Source organism: Anomalospiza imberbis, chromosome 1 (assembly GCF_031753505.1).
Source record: "Anomalospiza imberbis isolate Cuckoo-Finch-1a 21T00152 chromosome 1, ASM3175350v1, whole genome shotgun sequence".
Classification (NCBI taxonomy): domain Eukaryota; kingdom Metazoa; phylum Chordata; class Aves; order Passeriformes; family Viduidae; genus Anomalospiza; species Anomalospiza imberbis.
The window spans coordinates 32,239,164-32,261,026 of NC_089681.1; the positions used below are offsets into that span (position 1 = coordinate 32,239,164).

The window sequence follows — 21,863 nt, forward strand, 5'->3', positions numbered from 1 at the left end:
GTCTGTGGATCACCTCTTTAAAAGTCCACAAAATGTCCATTGAGTCCATTTAGTCCATGTGTATTCAATCTGTTATTCAATCTGTGTTCAATCAATTCACTCAGGACAGGAGAGGTGGTGTGATGCATGGAGTTACTGGGCACCAGAGACAGCTCAGGTTGGGTCGCTGTTGCACTTCCACATCTTGTGAAGCTGGTCTTCCACTGGTTCAGATGGTTCCAGCTGTGCTAATTTCTATAGCATGCTACTCACATCCTGGCTTACAACAGTTTAAAGGTATTTCTGTGATAGTCTCCACCTCTGGTTCCTTTGAGCCAGATTATAGAGTTTAACAAGAAAACATAATAGGGTTTGCAGCAAACTCCTCCCTTTGCTCCTAGCCTGGCTAGTAACAAGGGGTTCCTGCTATAGTAATTCGCATGACATGCAACTCAGATCCTGGGTTACAACTATTTAAAGGTGTCTCCATTACAATCTTCAGGCCTCATCACTGTGGACCAGACCATGGGATTCAGCATTGCAATGAACTCCTCCCCTTGTCCCTCCTCCAGTTTAAGATTGCACACAGGCCCACAGTCCACATGGGGCAGTGTGGACTTGTCTGCAGACCACCATCCTTTGGGGATTTAGCTGCTCCAGAATGACAATATCCATAGGCCACTCTCCCTTCAGGCCAGTGCCTGCTCTAGTATAGACTTCTCCGTGGCCATGTATGTTTGTGGTTGTACCATCATGCTTTTAGCCACAGTCACAGTCCTGTGAAGTTGAGTTCCAGCCTGTCCAGCACAGGAGTGGGGGCAGTGCCCTGGCTGTCTGCCAGCCCATTCCTGTTATCAGTATGTTCCCAGGCAGAACAGAATAGGATGATAAGGAGAAAAGGAAACAACAGAAGCAAAAAGCAGTCACTAGTGAGCACTCGTTACTAACCTACATCCAGGCAAGCAAGCCCCATGGCAAGCACAGGAGCCAGACAATTAACAGCTAAACAGATATAAATTTGGTATAGCATACTCTGATCAAATCAGTTGCTATCTCTAACCTCTCATGCCCCATACTGGCCAGAAGGGATTGTTGCAGCTATGCCCTGGTGGGCAGCTCAGCTCCATGCAGCTGCTCTTACTCCCCTTCAGTGAGATGTGGGAGAACAACCAGAAGGGTAAAAGTGCAAAAACTCGAGGGTTGAGATATAGACTGTTTAATAAGGAAAGCAAAAGCCACACATGCAAGTAAAGCAAAACAAATCATTTGTTCATCACTTCCCCTGGGCAGACAGGTGTTCAGTCATCCTCAGGAGAGCAGGGCTCCATCACATGTAACAGTGACTTGTGAAGACAAACACCATCACTCCAAACACCCCCCACCCTCCTTGTTCCCCCAGCTTTGTATGCTGAGCCTGATGCCATATGGTGTGGGATATCCCTTTGCTCAGTTGGGGTCCTGGGTGTGTCCCCTCCTGGCTTCTTATACCTCCCCAGCCTTCTTGCTGGTGGGGTGGTGTGAGAGGCAGAAAAGCCCTTGTGTGAGCGCAGCTCAGCAATAAGTATCAGTGTGTTACCCACACTTTTGGTCACAAAGCCAAAACATAGCACTAAGCAAGCTACTATGAAGCAAAGTAGCTCCATCCCAGTCAAAACTGGGTGCAGCTTTTTATGCTTCAGTAGCATCTTCGCAACTGTGTGCCACTGGGCAGAGTCAGGAAATAGGAAAGCTGCTTTTATACATGTGAACCTACAGTCATTGTGCTTGGAAGAGGACTTACACCTTTTTATCAGGTTATTTCCTGCAAAATGTACTAATTTATTCAAGACAACTACTATTTTTTGTTGTATTTAAAGGGGAAAATGTTTTCTACAAGAATGACAGCAAGTCAGGCAGGATTTTATTGACAATTTTAGGGACATATCTGATTTGCACAACTCCAGGCTACCCGAAAATTGAGAGTCTTTACTTGGCTCTCAGAAACTTGCAGGAGTCCTGCTACTGAACTTGACATCAAATGGCTGTGTTATGTAGGAAATGACTTCTAGGTCTCCAAACCTTGATTTATACATGACTAGCCAAAGGAAAGAAAATATGTTGGGAATGTGAAATATAGGGAGAGATAAACCAGAACAAGATGATAGCAAGAATTGATTTTCAGAGAGGGCCTCATGTAAAAATCAAAGCACCTGGACTTCATTGCATTCTGGTTTATAGGTTTTCTTAATCACCTAACTTCTGAGGGAAGGTAGGCAGTACCACAGTTGATGGCAGTGACCCAAGGTAGATCTACAAGAAATGGTTTTATAGTTTCCATTTATTTCAGAAATTGTTCTGTGGACTACACATCATCTAGTTCATATGATCCTACTTTTGACCTTAAAGGAAGTCAAAATGGTGGTAGCATTCTGCAAGAAAAGAAATCATTCTCATGAGTTTCCACAAGAAAAGGTATGCAACATAGAAATGTAGCCTATTTGTTCCCAGAACATACTGCAGGAGGTAGTATTTGCTGCAGCAAGAGTGTTTCCAAATTGACTCATGAGTATGCAGAATTAGGAAAACAAATGCAAATCTAGCGCAAGCTATCCAACTAGCTGGGCCAGAATTCTATCTGAACTAGCTTTCTTCTCTTCTGGACATCGTTACCTTTCTTCCTGTTTCAAGCCCTTTAGTCAGCACTGCTGAAGTTTTGCTCTTCTTGTCTCCAGAAACAGCCATGTGCCTCTTTTTTGTTTCAGTTTCTGAAAGGCAAGAAGGTAAACAGAGAATAACTGGCTACTGGTAGTGTGTGGGTCCTCAGGTGTGGTGTGGATGTCACCTTGGTAACATTTTAGTTTGTCTTCTTGGCATCTTGCAAATAAGGGTTTGAAATCCTCCCACATATCCCTGCATGTAACTTGGTCTGTGGAAAAAAGATGAGTTATATTTTGATAGCCAATTTTAGAATTTAGGGGATTTATGTATAAGAAAGTTTAAAAGCTATCAGGATCTCTCAAAATACTGCAGCCAGCACTGAACACACTGGACTGCATTCTCTGCCAAAATCTTTCTCACTAAATCCTAATGTGACTTGATAACTTAGCTACAGACCTTGGCTTGGAATAGAGCCCAAATTTTGAAAGACTGGAAGTTTCAGTTGGCAAAAATGTGAAGATGCAGTGGTGAATTCATAGCAGACTGGGGTTTAGTTTTAATTATAGTAAGGGAATTCAGCTCTCAAGAAAAAAAAAAAAAAACAAACAAAGAGAAGCAACAAGAAGAGGTGAAGAAGGAGAAAGGAGACAAGTTAGAGTTTATTCCCCTCTCTGTGACTGAAACTGAGGCTTTTAGAGAGCGTTTATTTGGAGATCTTCTCCTTCAGTCTCATTCAAAACTGAAAGCACAACGGAGCAGGGTAATTTTTGGAAGTGAAATAGTCGTTTCTTGTTGTAATTAAAGTAAGGTGGTTCTTTATGCATACTGCCCTATTTCTAGGTTAGCGCACAACATCAGTGTCTGTACCAGCATCAGATTTCTTAGCCAATTCAGGAGCTGATTTTCAATTCACAGTTTCACAGTGATCCTGTTCTCCCTTCATTAATGCAGCATTTGGGGCTTTCACACGTAGTTTGTAAACAGAGAATCTTTAATGTTTGCTTCACTCTTCACTTCAGTGACAGCCTTAGTCCTTAAAAAGAGTGTTCCTGAGAACTTATTTCCATTCATGCTGTTGCTAGAAAGTTATTTCAAACTAAAGCAATTTTGTCTTTCCAAACTAACTATGCTCCTCTCTCGTGTCATCAGTTGTTCAGGTTGTATCCAAGACATAGGCTCCTCCACTAGTGCTCCATACCATGCTCATCCTCAGGGGATGTTATTAGCAAAACACACCCTCTCATCTCCCTCCTACTTTTTAGGCCATGTGATGAAAACAGGAGATCTCAGGATTGCCAGTTTTTTCATGTTTCCTTTGACTGTGAATTATAAAATTAATTAAAGCTCTTCTCTCTGGAAATACCCTCTTTACCTGTTATATGTATGGCAGGCAAGTTGTTTCAGCAAAAAACATGTCAGCTGTAGTTTACATAATTTTGTAGGGCTTTGCATTGTGTTAATTTCTGAATATTTAATTATTTTTTATCACATTTTTATTATTTATTTGGCGAGAAGGTTGTATTAAGTGTTTAAACTCATTATAGTTAAGCTACTTTCTCCTATGTCAACAAAAAAATATGTATCTTATTTACAGAATAGAGGAAGTGAACAGGGTAGCCAAGTAGTTTTCAATGTGTGTGATTTTTTTTAATAGAAAGTCGCATCTCCTGATTTCAGCTTTCCTATCAGACAAACAGGTCTTTTTGCACCTCTCAGTGCCAGCCATTGTAAAACATAGTTGCTCACTTTGCATGTGCTGCAAAGGAACGCTGTCTGTATAAATACATACCTGGGTTAAGATTTAACAGATGGAAGGTGAGCAATAAGCACCTTACTGCACTGATTATCCTCTCTGCTATGATGGCAGCTGATTTTCTCCTTTGTGAAACCAAACATCACATCCAGAGGTCGGACAGAGCTGGGTCTCCCTTGCTTGACTGAGCATAATATATGGCTTGACCTTCCAGTTCTCATGAATCACTGAAACAGGAGCTCTGAATTCAGATGATATCTCAATAGCAGGGAAAAAAGCCCTGTACAAGCTTCTTCGGCTCAGAATTGCTTTGCATTTAGCAGATATTTTATATATTGTCTTTGGAAACCATATCAAATATTTTTTTCCTTCTTATTAGTACTTTGCTGGTTTTTGTAGATATCAACTGTGTGCCTTACTGTAGCCAGGAGCGTGAAATACTGGCGCAGTAACCTGTGGCAATGCCTTTAGTCTGCTTGTTGTTGCCTATTTATGGTGCAGTAATGGTTTATTTTGTAGTCTAAACCCTAGGACTGTATTTTAATGAAGATTTAAAGCTATGATACAGCTGCTATTCAAACTGTGTGAGAGAGGCTTGTTGGAATAGCTCAAGATTTACTGCTGAACTGTCAGTCTTTAAGCTACCAAGTGTCTTTACCCTTTGGTGCAGTAGCTACGGAGGAAGCTGTACCCACTGCTGTGAGGCAGACACGGCGATTAATGAACCTGAGGCGCGCTAATCAAACATATGTTTTCTTGGCACAATGATTGTGTTATATATCACATCCCAATGTACAGGCCTTTATCTTTCCTTAATGATCTAGCAAGGGGGCTTTTTTAAATGTGGGTGTTTTTCATGCTCTCCTTAGATTTGTTCCACAGGGGGTGGCCGTTAAAAACATCTGACGGGCATGCAGTTAGCCAGCGCCCTGCTGAGATTAGTAAAATACTATATTTAGTGATCGCACTACATCAAGGAACTCCAGCATTGCAGGAAACAGTTTGATTCAATGCTTTTTTTCTGATTTTTTTTTTTTTTTAATTTTAGTGTATGTCTTATTATTTCATCTGGGATTTTTTTTTCCAACTTGGATTTGGTTTTTGTGTCTATTATTCAACTTTTTAAAACAGATTTGTTTAGATGATAGGATTTTTTCCCCTTTTTTTAACTAAAAAAATAAAAAAGGAATTGTTAGGTAGTAGAATGAAAAGTCGTACTTGGAATCTCTTTCATACTGCTCTGTGTCTGAAGAAACTGATCTAATATTTGTTAGGAAACCTCTATGGATAATACATAATACAAGGATTCATGCTTTTAAGTACTACAATACGGTGAAAGCTCCTAAAATTGGCTTTGAGAAAATGGTTGAAGTGAGCAAGTATATTAAATTTATTTTTGTGCCCAAAGTATTTCTTCACCAATAAATAAGCATGAAAGAGACTTGGAGCTCAGACAGGTTTGTTTCATTTTTTCTTTGATAGTTGACATGACTAACTGTAGATGAACAACATAAAGTGGAAGATAAAAGACCCATATGGAAGAGAAAGCTTTTCACCAGGATGCCAAAGGAAGTAAACTGTTTCATGAGACTCATGTCCAAATCAAAACTACTATTTTAACATCTGATTTCTGAGCCTATTCTGGTTTTCTTGTTGCTGTAAATCCAAGCCTGGATTCCAAATTCCAAATCTTGGAAACCATTCTGTAAACTCAGGACTAAATCGGCTACTCTCCCTTTAAGGGGCAGATTTAAAGGAATACCATCCTTTGTTCTAACAAAATAGTCCAGGCTTGTCAATCCAGAAGATTTGTGCATTGCTGAACATAATGGCATTTTATTACCTAGTTTATTTCTGTCTAGCATTCTAAGACTCCTGCTGATGCTTTGACTCAGAGTAGTTTTCAGTTTGGAAACTTTAACTCCAGTGTCACAGATGACTTTTTTCTTTTGGTAATTTGTATGGTTTATTTTAACTTTTAAATGTTCAAGAAAGAAAATGTTTGTCCTGACAGAAGTTGTGTTTCAAACTGTGAACATCTAAGCAGCAGTGTGTGAAAAGAGTAGCCTTTATTTGTGCTCTCCTCAGACTCTTGTTAGTTAACGCGTTTCTAAGAGTAGTTTGGGATATTATAGTCAAGCTTAATGATTAAGTAGTAGTACAACAGGTCTCTCACCCTCCTCAGCTGTGATTCAGTAAACCACAGCCCTTGTCCATGCAAAAGCATAGATGTTCAAATTCAGACATGCATGCTGAAGGCCAGCAGACTGTGTTATTCTTGAAGTTAGGAACATTGTATTTGCAAAATAATTTCTGCAGTTTAACTGTGGCCATCATCTGAAATTGTGTATGGATCTAGTTTTTAAAGCAGCTTATTGCAAGATAAATCCTGAAATATTTGTGCAGTTTCCATCAGAACACTTGGAAGTAGGGAGGGGTATTACAGTAAAGGTAGATTGAAGAGACATATTTATATAAATATGAGAGAAATGGGAAATTTCCTGCTTGTGAAGCAGCATTATGAGAGAAGTATCCTAAAATGTAATTTCCTATACAGTTTTATGCAGTGTAGTTTATTATGTATTATCCATAGAGGTTTCCTAACAAATATTAGATCAGTTTCTTTCTCCTGTATAAAATACCATATAAAATTAAGAATTCTGACTATGCCATTCCCCATTCATTTGTAACATTGTAAACATTCATCTTATATCTTTCTTTATGTGTAGCTATAAATACCCATCAGAATATTCGCATCTCTTCAGTAATTTGAAATACTGAAAACAAAGGCCAAATTTCAGCGTAAGTTGTCAAGTGGTTTCAGACCTTCACATAAATTTCTATATACACACTCCAGTGAATGGTACCCATCCATACATACTCATACCACACTGCTTGTTCCTGACTGAAGCAATCTGTAAAATGAATATACATTTTATGTCATGTGAATATGGAACATGAAAACATACATGTGTGAGTAAATCCATGGCATTGTGAAAAAATATACTTCTAGAATTTATTTCTGTTTTTTGATATCCAGAATGCCCTTTGTGTTTTATGCACTGAGATTTTGTGCCCTGCTGTGGAGTGCTGTGTTTGGGATTCTTGAGCTGGCTATACATGATTTATCTCAGGTGTATGTAGTTACCCAGGAGAAAAGCTGGCAGTGCTGTGTGCTTTTCCCAATAAATGAGCAGTCTCATTTAGAATTATTGCCTGGATCTTGTTGTGCTGACACTGCTTTGTGCTGTGTAGACAAACCTTGGAGGAGAATTACATGTAAATCACTCATAATAGTCTAAGGCTGGAGTCTTGCATTTTACTCAGAAACTTGCACAACTCTTGCTAGAGATGTCTATATTTTGGCCATTGTTTTTTAACCAGATCCTAATTATTTTCCATCGGATCTCTGCTTATATGTTATCTAAATAAAACATTCTGAATTTTAATGAGTGAAATTTCATTGCTGTTTAATCCTTAAATGCACTGAGCTAATCTGTGAGTGTGCCTTAATTATAAAAAGTGAAGCTGGGAAATTAGGTCCTGGACACAGAGAGTAATTATTTTCATAACTCTTTTGTTTTTACCTCCATAACATATGGAAAGAGAAAATGACCAATTGTGGTTAGGCCAGAGGCCTTAATGATGGGTTATAGTCCCAGCGCTGCCAGTCAGTCCAGTCCAGCCTGGATGAGTCATTTAAAGTCTGTCCACAAAGTGTCCTTACCTGCCTAACAGAGGTATGGTGAGATGGGCTGTAGTTAAGCACTCCTGACTCTTTAAGGCACAGAGGAATTTAGAAACTTGTTATTTTTGTTGTCATGAATCTCAATAATGGCTTCATAATCACCATCAGAGCATTTGGCCAGCCTTCAGTCATCACTCCTTGATCACAGATACTGACTCAGGTATTTGCTGTGCTCTACTTTAAAGGATATGATATTATTTAAAGAGTTTTATAGATGTTCAGATTCTTCCCAGACTTAGTAATAGTACCGTGGACATACAAGCTGAAATATTTGCAACATGCTGCTGGCCAAAACCCAAGAAATATCTGCTGCTATTTGGGCTATTTGGTAATTATTTGACTACTATTATTTCTTTCTGAGTGCCTTATTTGGACATTCTGCTCTAATAGGTAAATAAAAAAGCCCCAAATTTTGGCTCGTAGATCAAATTTGAAGGGGGAAGGAATAATGTAGTTTGAGAATGTAGCAACTGGACTGATAAATAACAAAACAGGATTACTGGGAAATTGCACATACGCATGCCAAATGTAGAAGTCTGAATGTTTCTTCTGACTGCACAAATCTGTAGACTAGAGAGATTTGATGAAAGGACAAAGTCTTATTTGTTCCTATTCAAATTCCAGTCTTTTGTGTTTTATATGACTATTCATATCATTAATATAGAAAGTGTTTCCTTTGGTTCAGCTGAAGAGCTTCAACAGAGCAAGAGATAATTAGAAAACTGCTGTCTGAGAAATTACAAAATAATGGCCTTGATACATTGAGATGAGGCCAAAAGTGCATAATGAAATCCCTTTGGGAAAGTTAAGCCTACAGAGATACCAAAATTCTGACTTTATTGCAGTTTCAATGTGGGATTCTAAAGGGGATGTGAGTCAAACCTGCTATTGCAGATAGTAGTGTCATGAAATACTAATAGTTTTTTTTCCTCTGGCTATCTCCTGTTCTTTCAGCTTGTTAGTCATTCTTTATTCCAGTGGACACTAGTGAATTGTATACTCATATTATTCTGATGAAAACTTAACCAACAAACAAGCTGTACAGTTCAGAAAGTGCCATTTTCCCATTTCTACATATGTGCTTTTCTTGGTCACCAGATTTTGCCCCTTTTGCAATGTCATATTTGCAGCAGAGAACCATCCTCTTGATCTATGCTGCCCCATTTCTCACATTGCATTCCCACAACACATACTCAGCAGAAAATCTACTTTGCAACTAGTTTTGGAAGCTTGATAAGCCTTTGTCATAACAGTAGTCCCTGACATTTAAAGGACTTCAGTTTATATTTGTCAGCCAAATTTCATACCTTCATACCTCTTCCAATTAATCAAAGTTAAACCATTGTATATGTGAAGGGGCCTCTTGTGGTTTCTAAGTAAGTAGTATGGCTTTTCTGGCAGAGAGCCACAAGCAATTTAGTAGGCTCATACTGTGGGAGTTGAGAGGAAGAGAGACAGGAATAATCCAGAAAGCTTTAAGAAGGGCTGAATGAAATCAGTATTTCTATACACAGTACAAACTTGCGCATTCTGTATCTTACTTTTGGCCACAGCAAAACTGTTTTGGTGTGTTGTCAGTAAAGTAATTCTGAAACATAGCACCAACATGGTTTTCTTCTTACTCAACCAGTTTTGCACTGGTTTTACTTCAGTTAAAGTATTCCCAATTTGCACCTGTGGCAGAGAAGAGTCAGGCACAAGGGATTTAATACATGGTTTACAATTGTCATATTGTCACTAAACTGTTTCCACAGGAATAAACCTAATGTAGTTCCTAAACTGTCTTTAGAAATAGCAAGATTTATTTTGTAGCCTAAAAGTCAGGATGAGGCTTTACCATGCACCTTTTGCCTGAGAGCTATACAGCTGTAAATAGATACTAACATAAAAGGTCTGTCTCCAGCAGAGCTGTTCTCCCTTTCCAATTCTGACAGGGGTCACATAGTCAATGTAAATTACCACCATAAACTAAATTCCACCTCTCCTGTAGAACAAAGTGCTTGATCTGCCTGTCTAGAAGTCAGGAGCTATGCAGAAAACTGTAATATTTCAACAATTCAGCATGAGTGGCAACCTGTTCTTAAAAATGAAATACTAGCTACACTTAATTTCATTTTGTTTCACCATGTTAAAATCCATCCTTTCTTTAGGGGATTTAAAACCATCTGAAGGGAACCAACCTGAAGACAAAGAATAATTCAAGTAGAAGCACTATCTTTGTATTTCATGCAAGTTCAGGTTCGACATGCAGATCTTGATGCCCACAGGGAATGAGTTACATTTAGAAAAGGATAGTCTAGACACCTCAAGAAGAATGTGATTTCTCCATTTTATCTGTCATTTTAATTTAATTGAAATATGTGTCATAATAGTAATGTCAAAAGTGTTAGTGGATTTTACTAGAAATGAAATTAAAATAGAAAAATTTAAACTATTATTGGCAAGTTTTTTGAGGTTGTAATGATTTACTTGGGTGTTTTGTAACTAAGCTACAATATGCTGTTAAGAATGACATGTAGGTTGGAAACTTTAACTTGAAGCTAGATTCTTATATAGATACAGCATCTTGAATTCAGTCTGAAAAATGTCAGAATCTGAAGAACTCAGCACTTCAAAAATTATGCAACAGGCATGGAAAATTGGGCCCCAGTTCAGCATGTGACTATCTAGACTATTTTACACACTCCTTTTTTGATATTAAAGATGAATTCAATGTAAATGTCTGGAATTCTTCTTACAAGCTTGTTGAAAAGGGACAGTATTTTAGCATGACTCCCTTGTGCAAACGTGGTGTTTAGCAGATTACGTATGTTATTCTGTTATAGGTACACTACAGTGATAGACAAAATGGCAAAGAGTGTTTGACCTGTTTGACACTGTCTCCTGTGCAGATGACTTTCCAAGGTATCGGAAGCTCCATTGAAGCCAGCCATGACCAGGTATAATACCTTCACCCCGCACTCTTGTGATTTTATTAATATCTGGTAAGGCCAGAATGTCAGCGTTAGTAAATTTAAAATTTCGACACATCTTGTGCTTTTCATATGGCATGCTCTTGTCACAGGGATTTGCCTCTCTTGCCCTACTAAAATCCTGATTAGATCTAAAGAGTGAAATGGAGACAGAACTATATTGCCTTTTACATATTTTTAAGATATATTAGGAAGGCCTGAAGAGCTTGCTTTGGTTTTAAAGTCAGATGTAAGGTTTCTGCAAAGGTTTTATTTGCTTTTATGTGTGTATCAGGTCTTGTCTATCCTATTTTTGTTAGAAGATTATGAGTAGTTGGAAAAGCAGAGAGATGAAGCCATCATCTCTAGCCATCATCTGTCACAAGAAACTGGCATTTGTGAGGAGAAAGGCATTTTTAATCAGACTGTGTAAAACTCTCATTTCGTTTGGCTGTTGCTAAAACATTTAATTCAAAATTCTGGCAAAAAGCCAGAAGAAAAAAAAAAGTCTCAATGTTAATCATTTATCACCCTGTTGCTTCAGATGGGAACTGAGGGGGACTTCCATTCTTGTTGTGTCGTTCTCCAACACTCGTACATATAAAAGCAAGACAAGACTTTGATACTCTGAAAGTGTTAAAAGCAAAAAGGAAACAAGCAGAAGAAAACATTAAACCAAGCCTTGCACCTTTCATATCCAGTAGATTAGAAAAATGGCCACGTTTACTTGCCTTTGCAGGTTATCTTTAAATGGTACTGTGTTCACATTTGCTGTACATTTTATCAGACTCTATGCAAGATTCTCTAAGGGAAGAAAAAGGAAAGCTGCCTTAAGAATTAGCAGAATTAGTTACTTTTGGGGAAAAGTTTTGGACACTCTTAGCCATGTTTTTGTTTGGTGGGTTTTTTATTGAAAGTTCCTAAGTTGGTTGTTAACATAAACTAAGGCCATTAGTTATTTACATGGTAACATGAGGATACTTCCTGCCCTTAAGTGTTTGGTGTTTTACAGTAATGGAGAGCTGTGGTAAGTCAGACCATACTTTGACATTCACTTCTCATTTCATCCAGCAACTTGTTTATGCTGCTCTAAAGCTGTTCCATTTTTCGTTCCGTAAGGATAGGCTTTTAAAATATCGCTATAACACAAGTATGGTATTTAGACATTTCAATGAATTTAAGGTGGTCCCTGTCAATTTGGTAACAACTACATTCTGGGCTACCAGCCAGCTTGGCCTTTGTCTTAGCATTTATTTAGGCTAGAGTATGATATGTAAACAGAAAAAAGACTCTGTAAGCAAAAAGCACATTTAAGCCATCTGAATAATTATATATTTAAGACCTCTAAATGAAAATGTTGTATTGAGCCTGAAAAATCAAGCACCCAGAAATTAGGAAATTCCAGATTATGTGCAGCATTAGTTTCATGCCAAATGTACCCATTCCATGCTCCAAACAGGATATTCTTCTGAGAAGAAAAAAAATTTGCATAAAATCACACAGATAAAGATTGTAACATAGCACATTCACAAATAAGTAGAATTAAGTTTACTTGGACCATTATGTAGCTGGAATTTTCTCATCTTGTTTCAATTTGAAGTTTAAATTGTTCATAATTGGTTTTAGTTGTGTAATTTTCCACAGGGTTCTTAAAATGGAAAGATAAATGTTTTGTTACTGTATGATGGTGTGGTTGTTGTGTTACTGAACCCACATCACTTGTGCAAAGATTTCATCTGAGCCAAGAGCAAAAGAAAATAATAATCTGAAAGCCAAATGCCAGCCAGTGTCTCACAAAACAGATCCACTCACTGTTGGATGCACAAATTTCTGCTCATACCTTTCCTAACTGTCAAAGGAATTTCATTTTCTGGGGAAGAGGGATGCTGTTGATGGGTTGTGTTTGATAAGGGGGTAGCAGGACTAGAGTAAAGTATCATATTCCATCACCTGAATAAAAAGAGAAAAAATTAATCATTAGCAAGTCAATGCAGTGGAATTAATAAACTAATGACAAAATTAAGGCTATTAATGGACTAACTAAAAGAAAATTTCCCTTTTCTCTGTTGTTCCTGTGTGCTTGGTATTTTTACTTGTTTCCTACAATTTTATTCACAGATGGTTGATTTGATGGTTATTCTTCTTTTAAAAATAGGAAACAGAAATGCTGCACCTTTGTCAAACTGAACTTCATATTTAAGTCTCAAATTAAATAAGAGCAAGATAACTGTGTGCTAAAAACCTTGAATTTTAGAAATTCTTCTTTAACTTTTGTAATCTGTTAATTTTAAATCATGTCTGTAGTATTTTATGGCTATTAGGATGGGCTGATCACTTGGAAGCCTGTGATTTCAGTGGAGGGATGGTGATTTCTGCCTCAGTAGTGAGGCCTGGCATAGTTTGACATCAGTATCTGTCAGCTTCTGTGCTTATGAAGATAATTTTTCTCACATTCATTTTAAAATACTTATTCTATAATTTCTAGAGTTTTTTTATGGAGTACTTTAGGAATGAGACTCTGGAATATTTTGATGGAAGAGGGGTGAAAAGTATTGTGTGAGAGTATCTAATAAAAAAGCTATATACAGGTTTGTCACTATACTGTTGCAGAAGAACCATGATACTGTGGTACGTGGCAGCTGATAAAAAAATAGAAATTAAAAGGAAAAAAAGAAAACTATGTTGCCAATGACATCTCCAGCACTATAGAATACCTTTTAGATTGGACTTGTCTTTTGCAATGTGTCTCCCTATTCATATCCAGTGGGAGATTTGTTACCCAGCAGATACCAAAGTGGTTACAATCCTACATAAGTACATTATCTGGCTGTTTCAAATATGTCAAGACTTGACACTGCAGTTTTTCAAGTTTCTTGCTCTTTTCCTGTACTCTGTAGGGAGTTTTCATTCTTTAGATTGGTTTAGCTTGTGATTTTAATGAGTTCAAATATTTTCCCCACATACTTCATCTGAGCAATTTCAGATTAATGTAAACATACCATACTGGTACACTAATTAATGTGTATTTCGAGTGTCTGATTGACAAGCCATATCTCATTTGCTCATGAACCATTATTGTGGAAGCAATTGCTGATCTTTGATATTTCTTTTGACGAAAAGAAAAAATGGGAAACATTCCTAAAGCACCTCTTCAGTCTATCCTGCCACATGTTTTGCTAGGTTTTGCATTCAGGTGTGCCAACCTCTTCTATAAAAATTTAATGGGGTTCATTTTTTTTTCCCTAAATGATTTCTTTCTATTTTTTTCTGTTTCTCGTTACCTGACTATTACTCTAAACTCTTCTTTCCTTAACAGTAACTATCCTTTGGAGGTATTTTTTCAGTAAAACTTAGTTACAAGTAGCTATTACTTAAAATGGTCACCACTTTCTATTGATTTTCTCAATAAAAGCTGAATTTTTCCTTAATGGTAGTAAAGCCTGGCATTTTTTACATTGCTGTGGGACTAGTGACAACCTATTCTCAGGGCTTATGATGGACTTCAGGCATATATTGTAAAGCTGGGGAATGAATTGAAAGTCAAAGTAACAGAAGGAAGGCCAGATAGTTTTTTATTTGTGTCACTGAGAAAATTCAAGGTATGAAAAGCAGGAGACAGAAAAGGGAAAAATTCATAGATAGGAGGCTATATGAGCAAAAATAGTTGGAATGCAGCAGAAAGCTAAGAAAGTGCAGGGAAATGAGGCAGTGAATGTCTGAAGGCCACAGAAGAGTGATAGAGAAAGTTAGAGCTAAGCAGAAGGGGTGATCAAAAACCCCACCAAAAAAAGACATCTGCACTGCTACATCTCAAAGTACCGAAACCTGAATTTCTTGTTACTGGTACAAATAAATACCTTCCAGTTTTAGTGAACTGTGACACATGAAGAGTTCTTTGAATTCTTGAGTGCAGTCACACTGAGAACTGTAAGTTAGAAGTTGTAATGCTAGCAATTGTAGGAAATGGAGATTTGTTTTCCCTGGAGGATTCTAGTCAATACCTTGAAGTTGTTATAAATGCACTCAACAAATATCACTGGATTCACTATAATGGTAGCTATGTTAAATTTGATGCCCTATGTCAAACAAGACAGCCTGTGACATATTTTCAATCTTAGAAGTGATATACTTCTGTTATGCCTTGAACAAACCAATGTCAAACTCAGCTTCCATGTTTACATGTATATTTTAGAAACTTGTCATGTTACCATCTTTAGTGGCTTTATAATAATTGTTTTTCTGGATGTTACTGCTCTGAGTGATTGAGTGCTTTGGGGTATCACACTCCTGTGGTTGTCATAGCTGTGAAAGAATAAACATCTTGGGTGCATTCTTAAGGCTTACTGAACAGCAGGCAAATTGAATGTATGAACATTCATTTTAAAATAAAATTATTTAAAAGTCAGTGCTAGTGATGAGAAAGAACATCTTGGGCCCGTTTTGAGATTCAGAATGCTTGCCATGGAGTACTCTGCCTGAACAAGTGAATTTTTAACTCCAAGTAGCTTAATGTTCATTGAGGAGTGACCAGTTCTCTACTTGAATTTCAGGAGGCAGATCAAAGAGCAGTCCATTGTCTAAAGTCTCATTGCTTTAATACTTTTTGATGATTTTGGAGGTTTTAACCATATGCATGTTTTTTGGAGCTGGCAATACTGTAGATATGTTTATTACCAAGTTCAGCTGTTTACTTCACCTAATTGTGCTGTTAAAGTGATATCAATGAACATTTTATGCCTATATTTTTATTCCTTGCTTTCTTAATGTTATCCATTATATTTATGTTGTATATTAGACTGTAGCTTTAGAACTCTTCTGCACTTTGCAATGCTCAGAATTTATTGTTAAATACTTTTATTTTGCAGGAAGATACCAAACTCTCAATGTTATATTTAATCTACCACTAATAACACTCTTATTTTCAAGTATAAAAATAACTGGAAAGAGAATGAGCAGGGGCAGAAATTGTAGAAGTGGAAGAGCTACTGATAAGATAGACTATCAGAGAGCCCAACGTGGAGAGGATGTACTGAAAGGAAGATGCCACACTCAGCAGTTTCAGAAATCACTGATGAAAAGCTTGGCAGACAGCAGTGGCGAGCAAACTGAAATATGCTCTGTATCAAACCATCATTGCTGGCCTGCAAACAGGCATTTCTGGACAGGCTTAACACAGAGACTGGGGATGCCCAGATGTGAGCAGCTCCTGGTGGCATTTGAATACAGGACAGGCAGGAATAGTTCTCAAGGAGCAAAAGAGAGGGGTGACAGGCTCAAGGGAAGGCACTTGGAGCATTAAGTTTTGAAAAGAAGCTCCACATCTCTGTTATGGTCTCAGAATTGCTTATAGATCATGCTCAGGAAGCAGCATCTAGAGAATTTACAAAAGCAAAAATAACTGAAGGTGTAGTCACTGAGTATGCAGAGGATAAGAATTTGTCCAGTGCTGTAATCAGAAAAGACAAATGGGGCTGTGTTTTTTGTTAAGATACCTTTCCAGGTCAGAAAACCAGATGATTTACTGGACACTACATAAATTACCAATTCAATTTTTTTTTTTTTAATGAGAAGTTAGTATTTTCTAGATGTTGAGATTTACTTGACAGTAGGTTTTTATGCCCTGGACATGGTCAAAAAATGAAAAAATGTCAAGGTTTCCTTTAAAAAATACATGTATCCTTTTTTTGTCTTTTTTTTTTTCCCTTAGGTGGTATTATAGGTTTCATTTGTCAGCTTATTTCTACTTTACTTTCTACATTGTAAATGCAGTTATCATTTCTTCAGGGTGGCTTCTTCTTCTTCAATAAAATGATAAAACTTCAGTTTTAATAAGTAAAAATTTTCTAGCAGTTTTCCCAAAGTTTGGCAATTCCATTACAGCCCTTTCATCATCAGCACTTTTACCCGATCTTATGAAAACATCTCACACAACTAGGTCTCCTCCTCCTTCAAGGGGGGGTGTCAGCACAACCACAGCCGAGTGCCCAATGCTCCAAAAGAACCAGTTAATGTAGGACAGAAATTTAAACTACTTTTGATATATAGCACCATATTTCACTTTTCTGTTCTGTCTCTTAGGTTGATGCTGCAGTAAGGAGTCATCCCATCAGGTTTTAGTTAGGCTCACTGGATTGTTGTCTGCTATTTGATATTTTTCCTCATCTGTTGTGCTCCCCACGACTGTGTGTGGAAGTACTGGTACATTCCCTCTGTATTCTTCATCTTCTGTTTCGCATTATGTCAGTCTGGATGTACGTGACAGAACATTTGCTTTTCCCTGGCAGCTGCTAAAGTTTTCCTTGATGAGCCCAAGATCAAATGCTTGTATTTGCTCAGGAAGTGTAATCTTTAATTTTCAAAAAGTGGGTTACTAATTAACTGCTGAATGGGAAAAAAATGCAAACCAAGGCAACCCTATCTCCTTGCCAGACTCTTTCAGTCCTCTCATTCAGGACTTCCTGAGTAGATTCCCAATGTGACTGCTTCTTGCTGAAGATGCATAATAGGATTTTTGAGTGCTCTGTGTATGCATGTTTGTTTACACAGCAATGTCAGCAGGGTATGAAATGCTTCTGTTGCAGTCTCTGCCTATCTTACATGCCTGGCGTATAGCTCGTAACTAATGACAAAGAAAGACCGTGTATGTTTTTGGGGCTGTTGGAAAAAGAGAAAAAGGGGAACTATCATCCTGAATGCTATTGGTGAGATTTCACAAGAGTGTTGAGGTTCACAGGATCACACAATGGTTGAGGTGGGAAGGGACCTCTGGCAGTCACCTGGTCCAAGGCCCCTGCTCAAGCAAGGCCACCTACAACAGGCTGCCCAGGCCATGTTGGCACAGCTTTTGAGTATCTTCAAGGTGAGACATTCTGCCTTGGTTGCTCTTTCCCATTTACTTCATCTCCAGTCCTGGCTGCTTCCTAAACTGCTGAGCTAGGTGTAAACAAGCTCATTGAGTTGAACTGATCCAGTGGGGCTTAGATGAATGCCAGTGCTGAAACAAGGGCGACATCAGGACTGCCCACCAAAGAGGAGAGGGAGCCATCCCTTTCCACAGCGGCACGCTGTTGGCTCAGCTTACCCACCTTGTAAAATGACTTTTAAAGGGGATGAGGCAAAAATTAACTGTACAGAGAAGTTAATTTCTTGTAGAAATGTTAGTCTTTAGTACCCTTAAAGCTGTTCATTGTGCAGTAGCATGACCTGGCACAAATAGGAGATCAGGAATGGCACATGGAGGGAGGAAGAGCAGGGCTGTAGCAGCCCTGACCTTCAGAAATTTAGCTGTTTTGGAACTGCACCCTTAGCAGTTACTTGCATTAAAATACCTTAGCAAGCTTTCAGTGCACTGTAACATGTGGAAGTGGCAAGAAAGGCATTAACAACATACAGTGAGCCAACCTTCCATGGACCACAGGCCAGCTGTTCACTATCCTAAGTTTGCAATCTGTTTCTGGTTTGGTTGTTTTGCAGTTACTTAAGGCTCAGTTGGACAATGGTGGAATGTAAAAATATTGAATTTTCTTGCTGCTGTGTCTGTTAGGAAAGGGAAGAAGCTTAAAAGGGAAAGGTATTGGGAGAAGTTTGGAAAAGCGAAAAATGTCAGTTTACTGCCTTGTCACGCTTCAGCAGGAGATTCAGCCCACTTGTATTATCAAGAAATCGAACAGATTTTTCCCTGTCAGGGAGAAACACGGGGAAGACAACAGAGGTAGGTTCTTCTCCTACACAACAGCTAAAAATGGATAGGCATACACCTACTGGATGAAAGTTAGTAACAGAGATAGAGGCAAAAATCAAGTGGAAGGAGACCCACCCCTAAGTAGCTTGTCTTGCAGTTGGGTTTGACAAAGATCTAGGTTTTTCATTTAAACCCCTGACAAGCAGCATTTTAATTTTAATATTTTTGTCCTTTTTAATTTTCTAGCACTGGTAAAACCTTTCAAAATTATGAATTAAAACTAACACTCAGTCAAAGCCCACCTTTTGTAGACACCTTAATTTTAGACAAAGAAAGACATTAGCAATATATGAACTTTGTTGCCCACCCAGTGCTAGAGTTGTTCTGTGGCATTTTCCACACACTACTCAAAGTAATGCTATGTCTATTTGGTGATTTGTGTTTAATCACTTGTCATTCAGTGAAGTTGCTTAACACCCTAATTATATAATTGGCATTTCAAGTTACATTTCCTTAACCATTCTACAAGACAAAATAATGATTTGCACATGTGGCATCTGAAGAACTGTGCTTTTACCAAAATTCTGTTTGCCACCTAATTTTTCCACTTCTCTTGAAATAATATGCCACGGCTGGCATTATGCATGCATCTAGCACAAATGAAATTTCATCGTTTTTGGTTTGCACAATCATCATACAACCCCTTGATCTACACAGTGCAAGCAGAAACTAATTATGACATCCAACATCCCTTCGTTTCAAGGATTCATTTCAAGAAGCCAGAATCTCATAATAAATGCTCTGACTTGAGGGGAAATAAATGAGGTCAGGAATTATAAGTAATTAGTAACTAGTAACAGGTAATTTTGTAAGTATGAGCATGAGAAAGTTGTGGAGCAATGTTGAGGAGCACTATGATTAAAATCTGATCCTAGACATCCGTGCTTTCTTCCTTTGAAGTGTTTTTAAATACCCCATCAAGAAAGAGCTGAAGACTTACCGTGGCTTGATGACTAATGGTTTACCTGAGAAAATGACTTCACTTCTCTTTTTTACATGCTTGTCATTGATGCCACGATGGAAAGTGTCAGACATCTCAAGGGAAAAAGGTGTTTATACTCTTTCCTATAGCTCATTTAACATAAAATCCAAGTCCCTCTGTCTGCTTCCAAACTCATTACCTGTACAGGTTTTTTGTAGTCACATTGGGTTTCTAAGATCATTGAGCCAGAACATCCCACTGTTTGAGACAGGAAGGAGTCACCAACCAACCTTCTCTTCAAAGCATCAAATGTGCAATGTCCTTACTTGATACAGGAGTTTCTGTATCCCCAGAAGCTCTGTATGTACTTGTGCCCTCCATTTCATAGCCCTTACAGACTGCCTTTGTTCCAATACTAATGCTTCATTCCAGCAAGATCCTTCACATATGCTAAATGTACGACTGCTTCCAAGTAATTCGCTCTCTCAAGGATCCAGGACTTGAGATAATAAACACTAGAATGGAGGTATCAAGCAAAACCAAAGCAGTGAACTCTTAAGTTAAACTTTAAATTTTATCAATATTTCTTCATATTCATTCTTTTTCTTTCCCATCATTAGAGAGACTGCGAGACCTAGTTTTCCACAGATCCTTACGGCTGTACAAATAATTGATTTTACAGTCCAAAATCTCCTCTCTCATCCTTTATCCCCTCAAAAAAACTCCACCAGTTCAAATTGGTCCAAAATAAAGAAAAAAATGCTTCTAGCCAAAAAAAATAATTAATTTTGTACTTGGGCATTTGTAGTGAAACTAAGAAAATGGCTGAGATTTACAAAACTGGTGGGAAAGATGATGAACTATTTTACCAATAAGCTCAGAGGCTCACACTCTCACGCAAGATGCAAAAGATGTAAGTTTTAATCTGTGCTTGTCCCCACAGGACCATGAACCCTCTTTAGGAACCCTTCTTATGCAACAGAGAGTCACAGCTGGGCAGCCCCAGGAGCACAAAGTGGTAACCACAGAGCAGTCCTGTTTTTGACTCAATGAACAGTTTGCTCAATAGAGCTGCATGAGCAGAAAAGTTTGATGGAATTCTCATTTGATATTAACCCCTTTGATCTGAATAATGAAAAGAATGATTCTTATCCTCCTGGGAGTTAAAGAGACTTAAGCTATGATTTTTCACAGTCCAGTACTGACCATCAAGTCAATACTGGACTTGATGGTCAATACTTCTTCCCTTTCAGTTTTCACCACAAGTGAACAAAGCTAAAGAAACTATAGCAGACAACTTGTAATTTCTAAAAGTATTTACAGTTTAAAATGCAGAATATCCATCCTGAGTCTGGGAGCAGATTTGGTCAAAGCAAAACTGCTCTTTCCAAGGTATTTCCAATATTTCCTGGAGGAATATGCTTGCTCTGCTCTACAGCCAACCCCATCCCTGCCTCGGGTAGGTATCCAGCTGGTGGCGGCATTGTTCAAACCTCCAGCCATGTGCTCCTCTAGGTGGAAGTTGCCACATGGACCCGGAGCTGAGACTGCCAGGTCAGGCTATGAAGGCAATTTAAGGCAGTAGGACGTGTTGAGATGAAGTCACTGTGTTCCCCAGCAGTACCTGGAAAGTCTTTGTCTTCTTCCCTTATGTATTTCTTCTAAGCATAACCTGCAGGCAAAACAAGATCTTTCTTTCCTCAGCATGAAGCTCTTCAGCTGTCTGTAAAAGAGCTTTACATTTGTTTCAGGATATTTAAAACTTGGTTGCATGGCATGGATCCATAAAGGACATTTTGGCAGCTGCTGTTGCTGAATCTCTTGTATTGGCTGTAGATAAAGTAAGGCAAGTGCCAAAGCCTCAAGTCTCTTATGCTGATAGCAGTGGAGCTCTGAGCAGTCCCTGTACCCACCATGTCTCAGCCACTTAGATAAAAATAACACCTTTTGCTGATACTGGTTACAAGGCTTATCCCACAAATGGAAAGATTTTAGATGGTTTGTGAGGTCATAGAACACCTGTTTAGACATTTCTTCGAAACATTGGACTGTTCAGCAAGTCAGTCTTATTTCATACTCCCTCCTAAATAATTTCTGCTTCAACATTGTTTTGAATAATTGGGGTAGTTTTT

General features: G+C 38.2%; 1 protein-coding gene across 9 annotated transcripts in view; it reads left to right on the top strand.

The window, feature by feature from the left end:
- STAU2 (staufen double-stranded RNA binding protein 2) overlaps window positions 1–21,863 on the top strand; it is a 170,003-nt gene that overhangs the window by 97,604 nt on the left and 50,536 nt on the right. For 6 of the 9 annotated variants that reach the window (XM_068186589.1, XM_068186610.1, XM_068186617.1 and 3 more), the window contains one exon: window positions 10,943–11,056. The exons of 2 other annotated variants lie outside the window; for them this stretch is intronic. In XM_068186589.1, coding sequence (XP_068042690.1) covers window positions 10,943–11,056 — 114 coding nt within the window. Of the gene's footprint in view, window positions 1–10,942; window positions 11,057–20,674; window positions 20,819–21,863 lie in introns of those variants that run through there. One more of the 9 variants, XM_068186625.1, reaches the window with a different exon arrangement.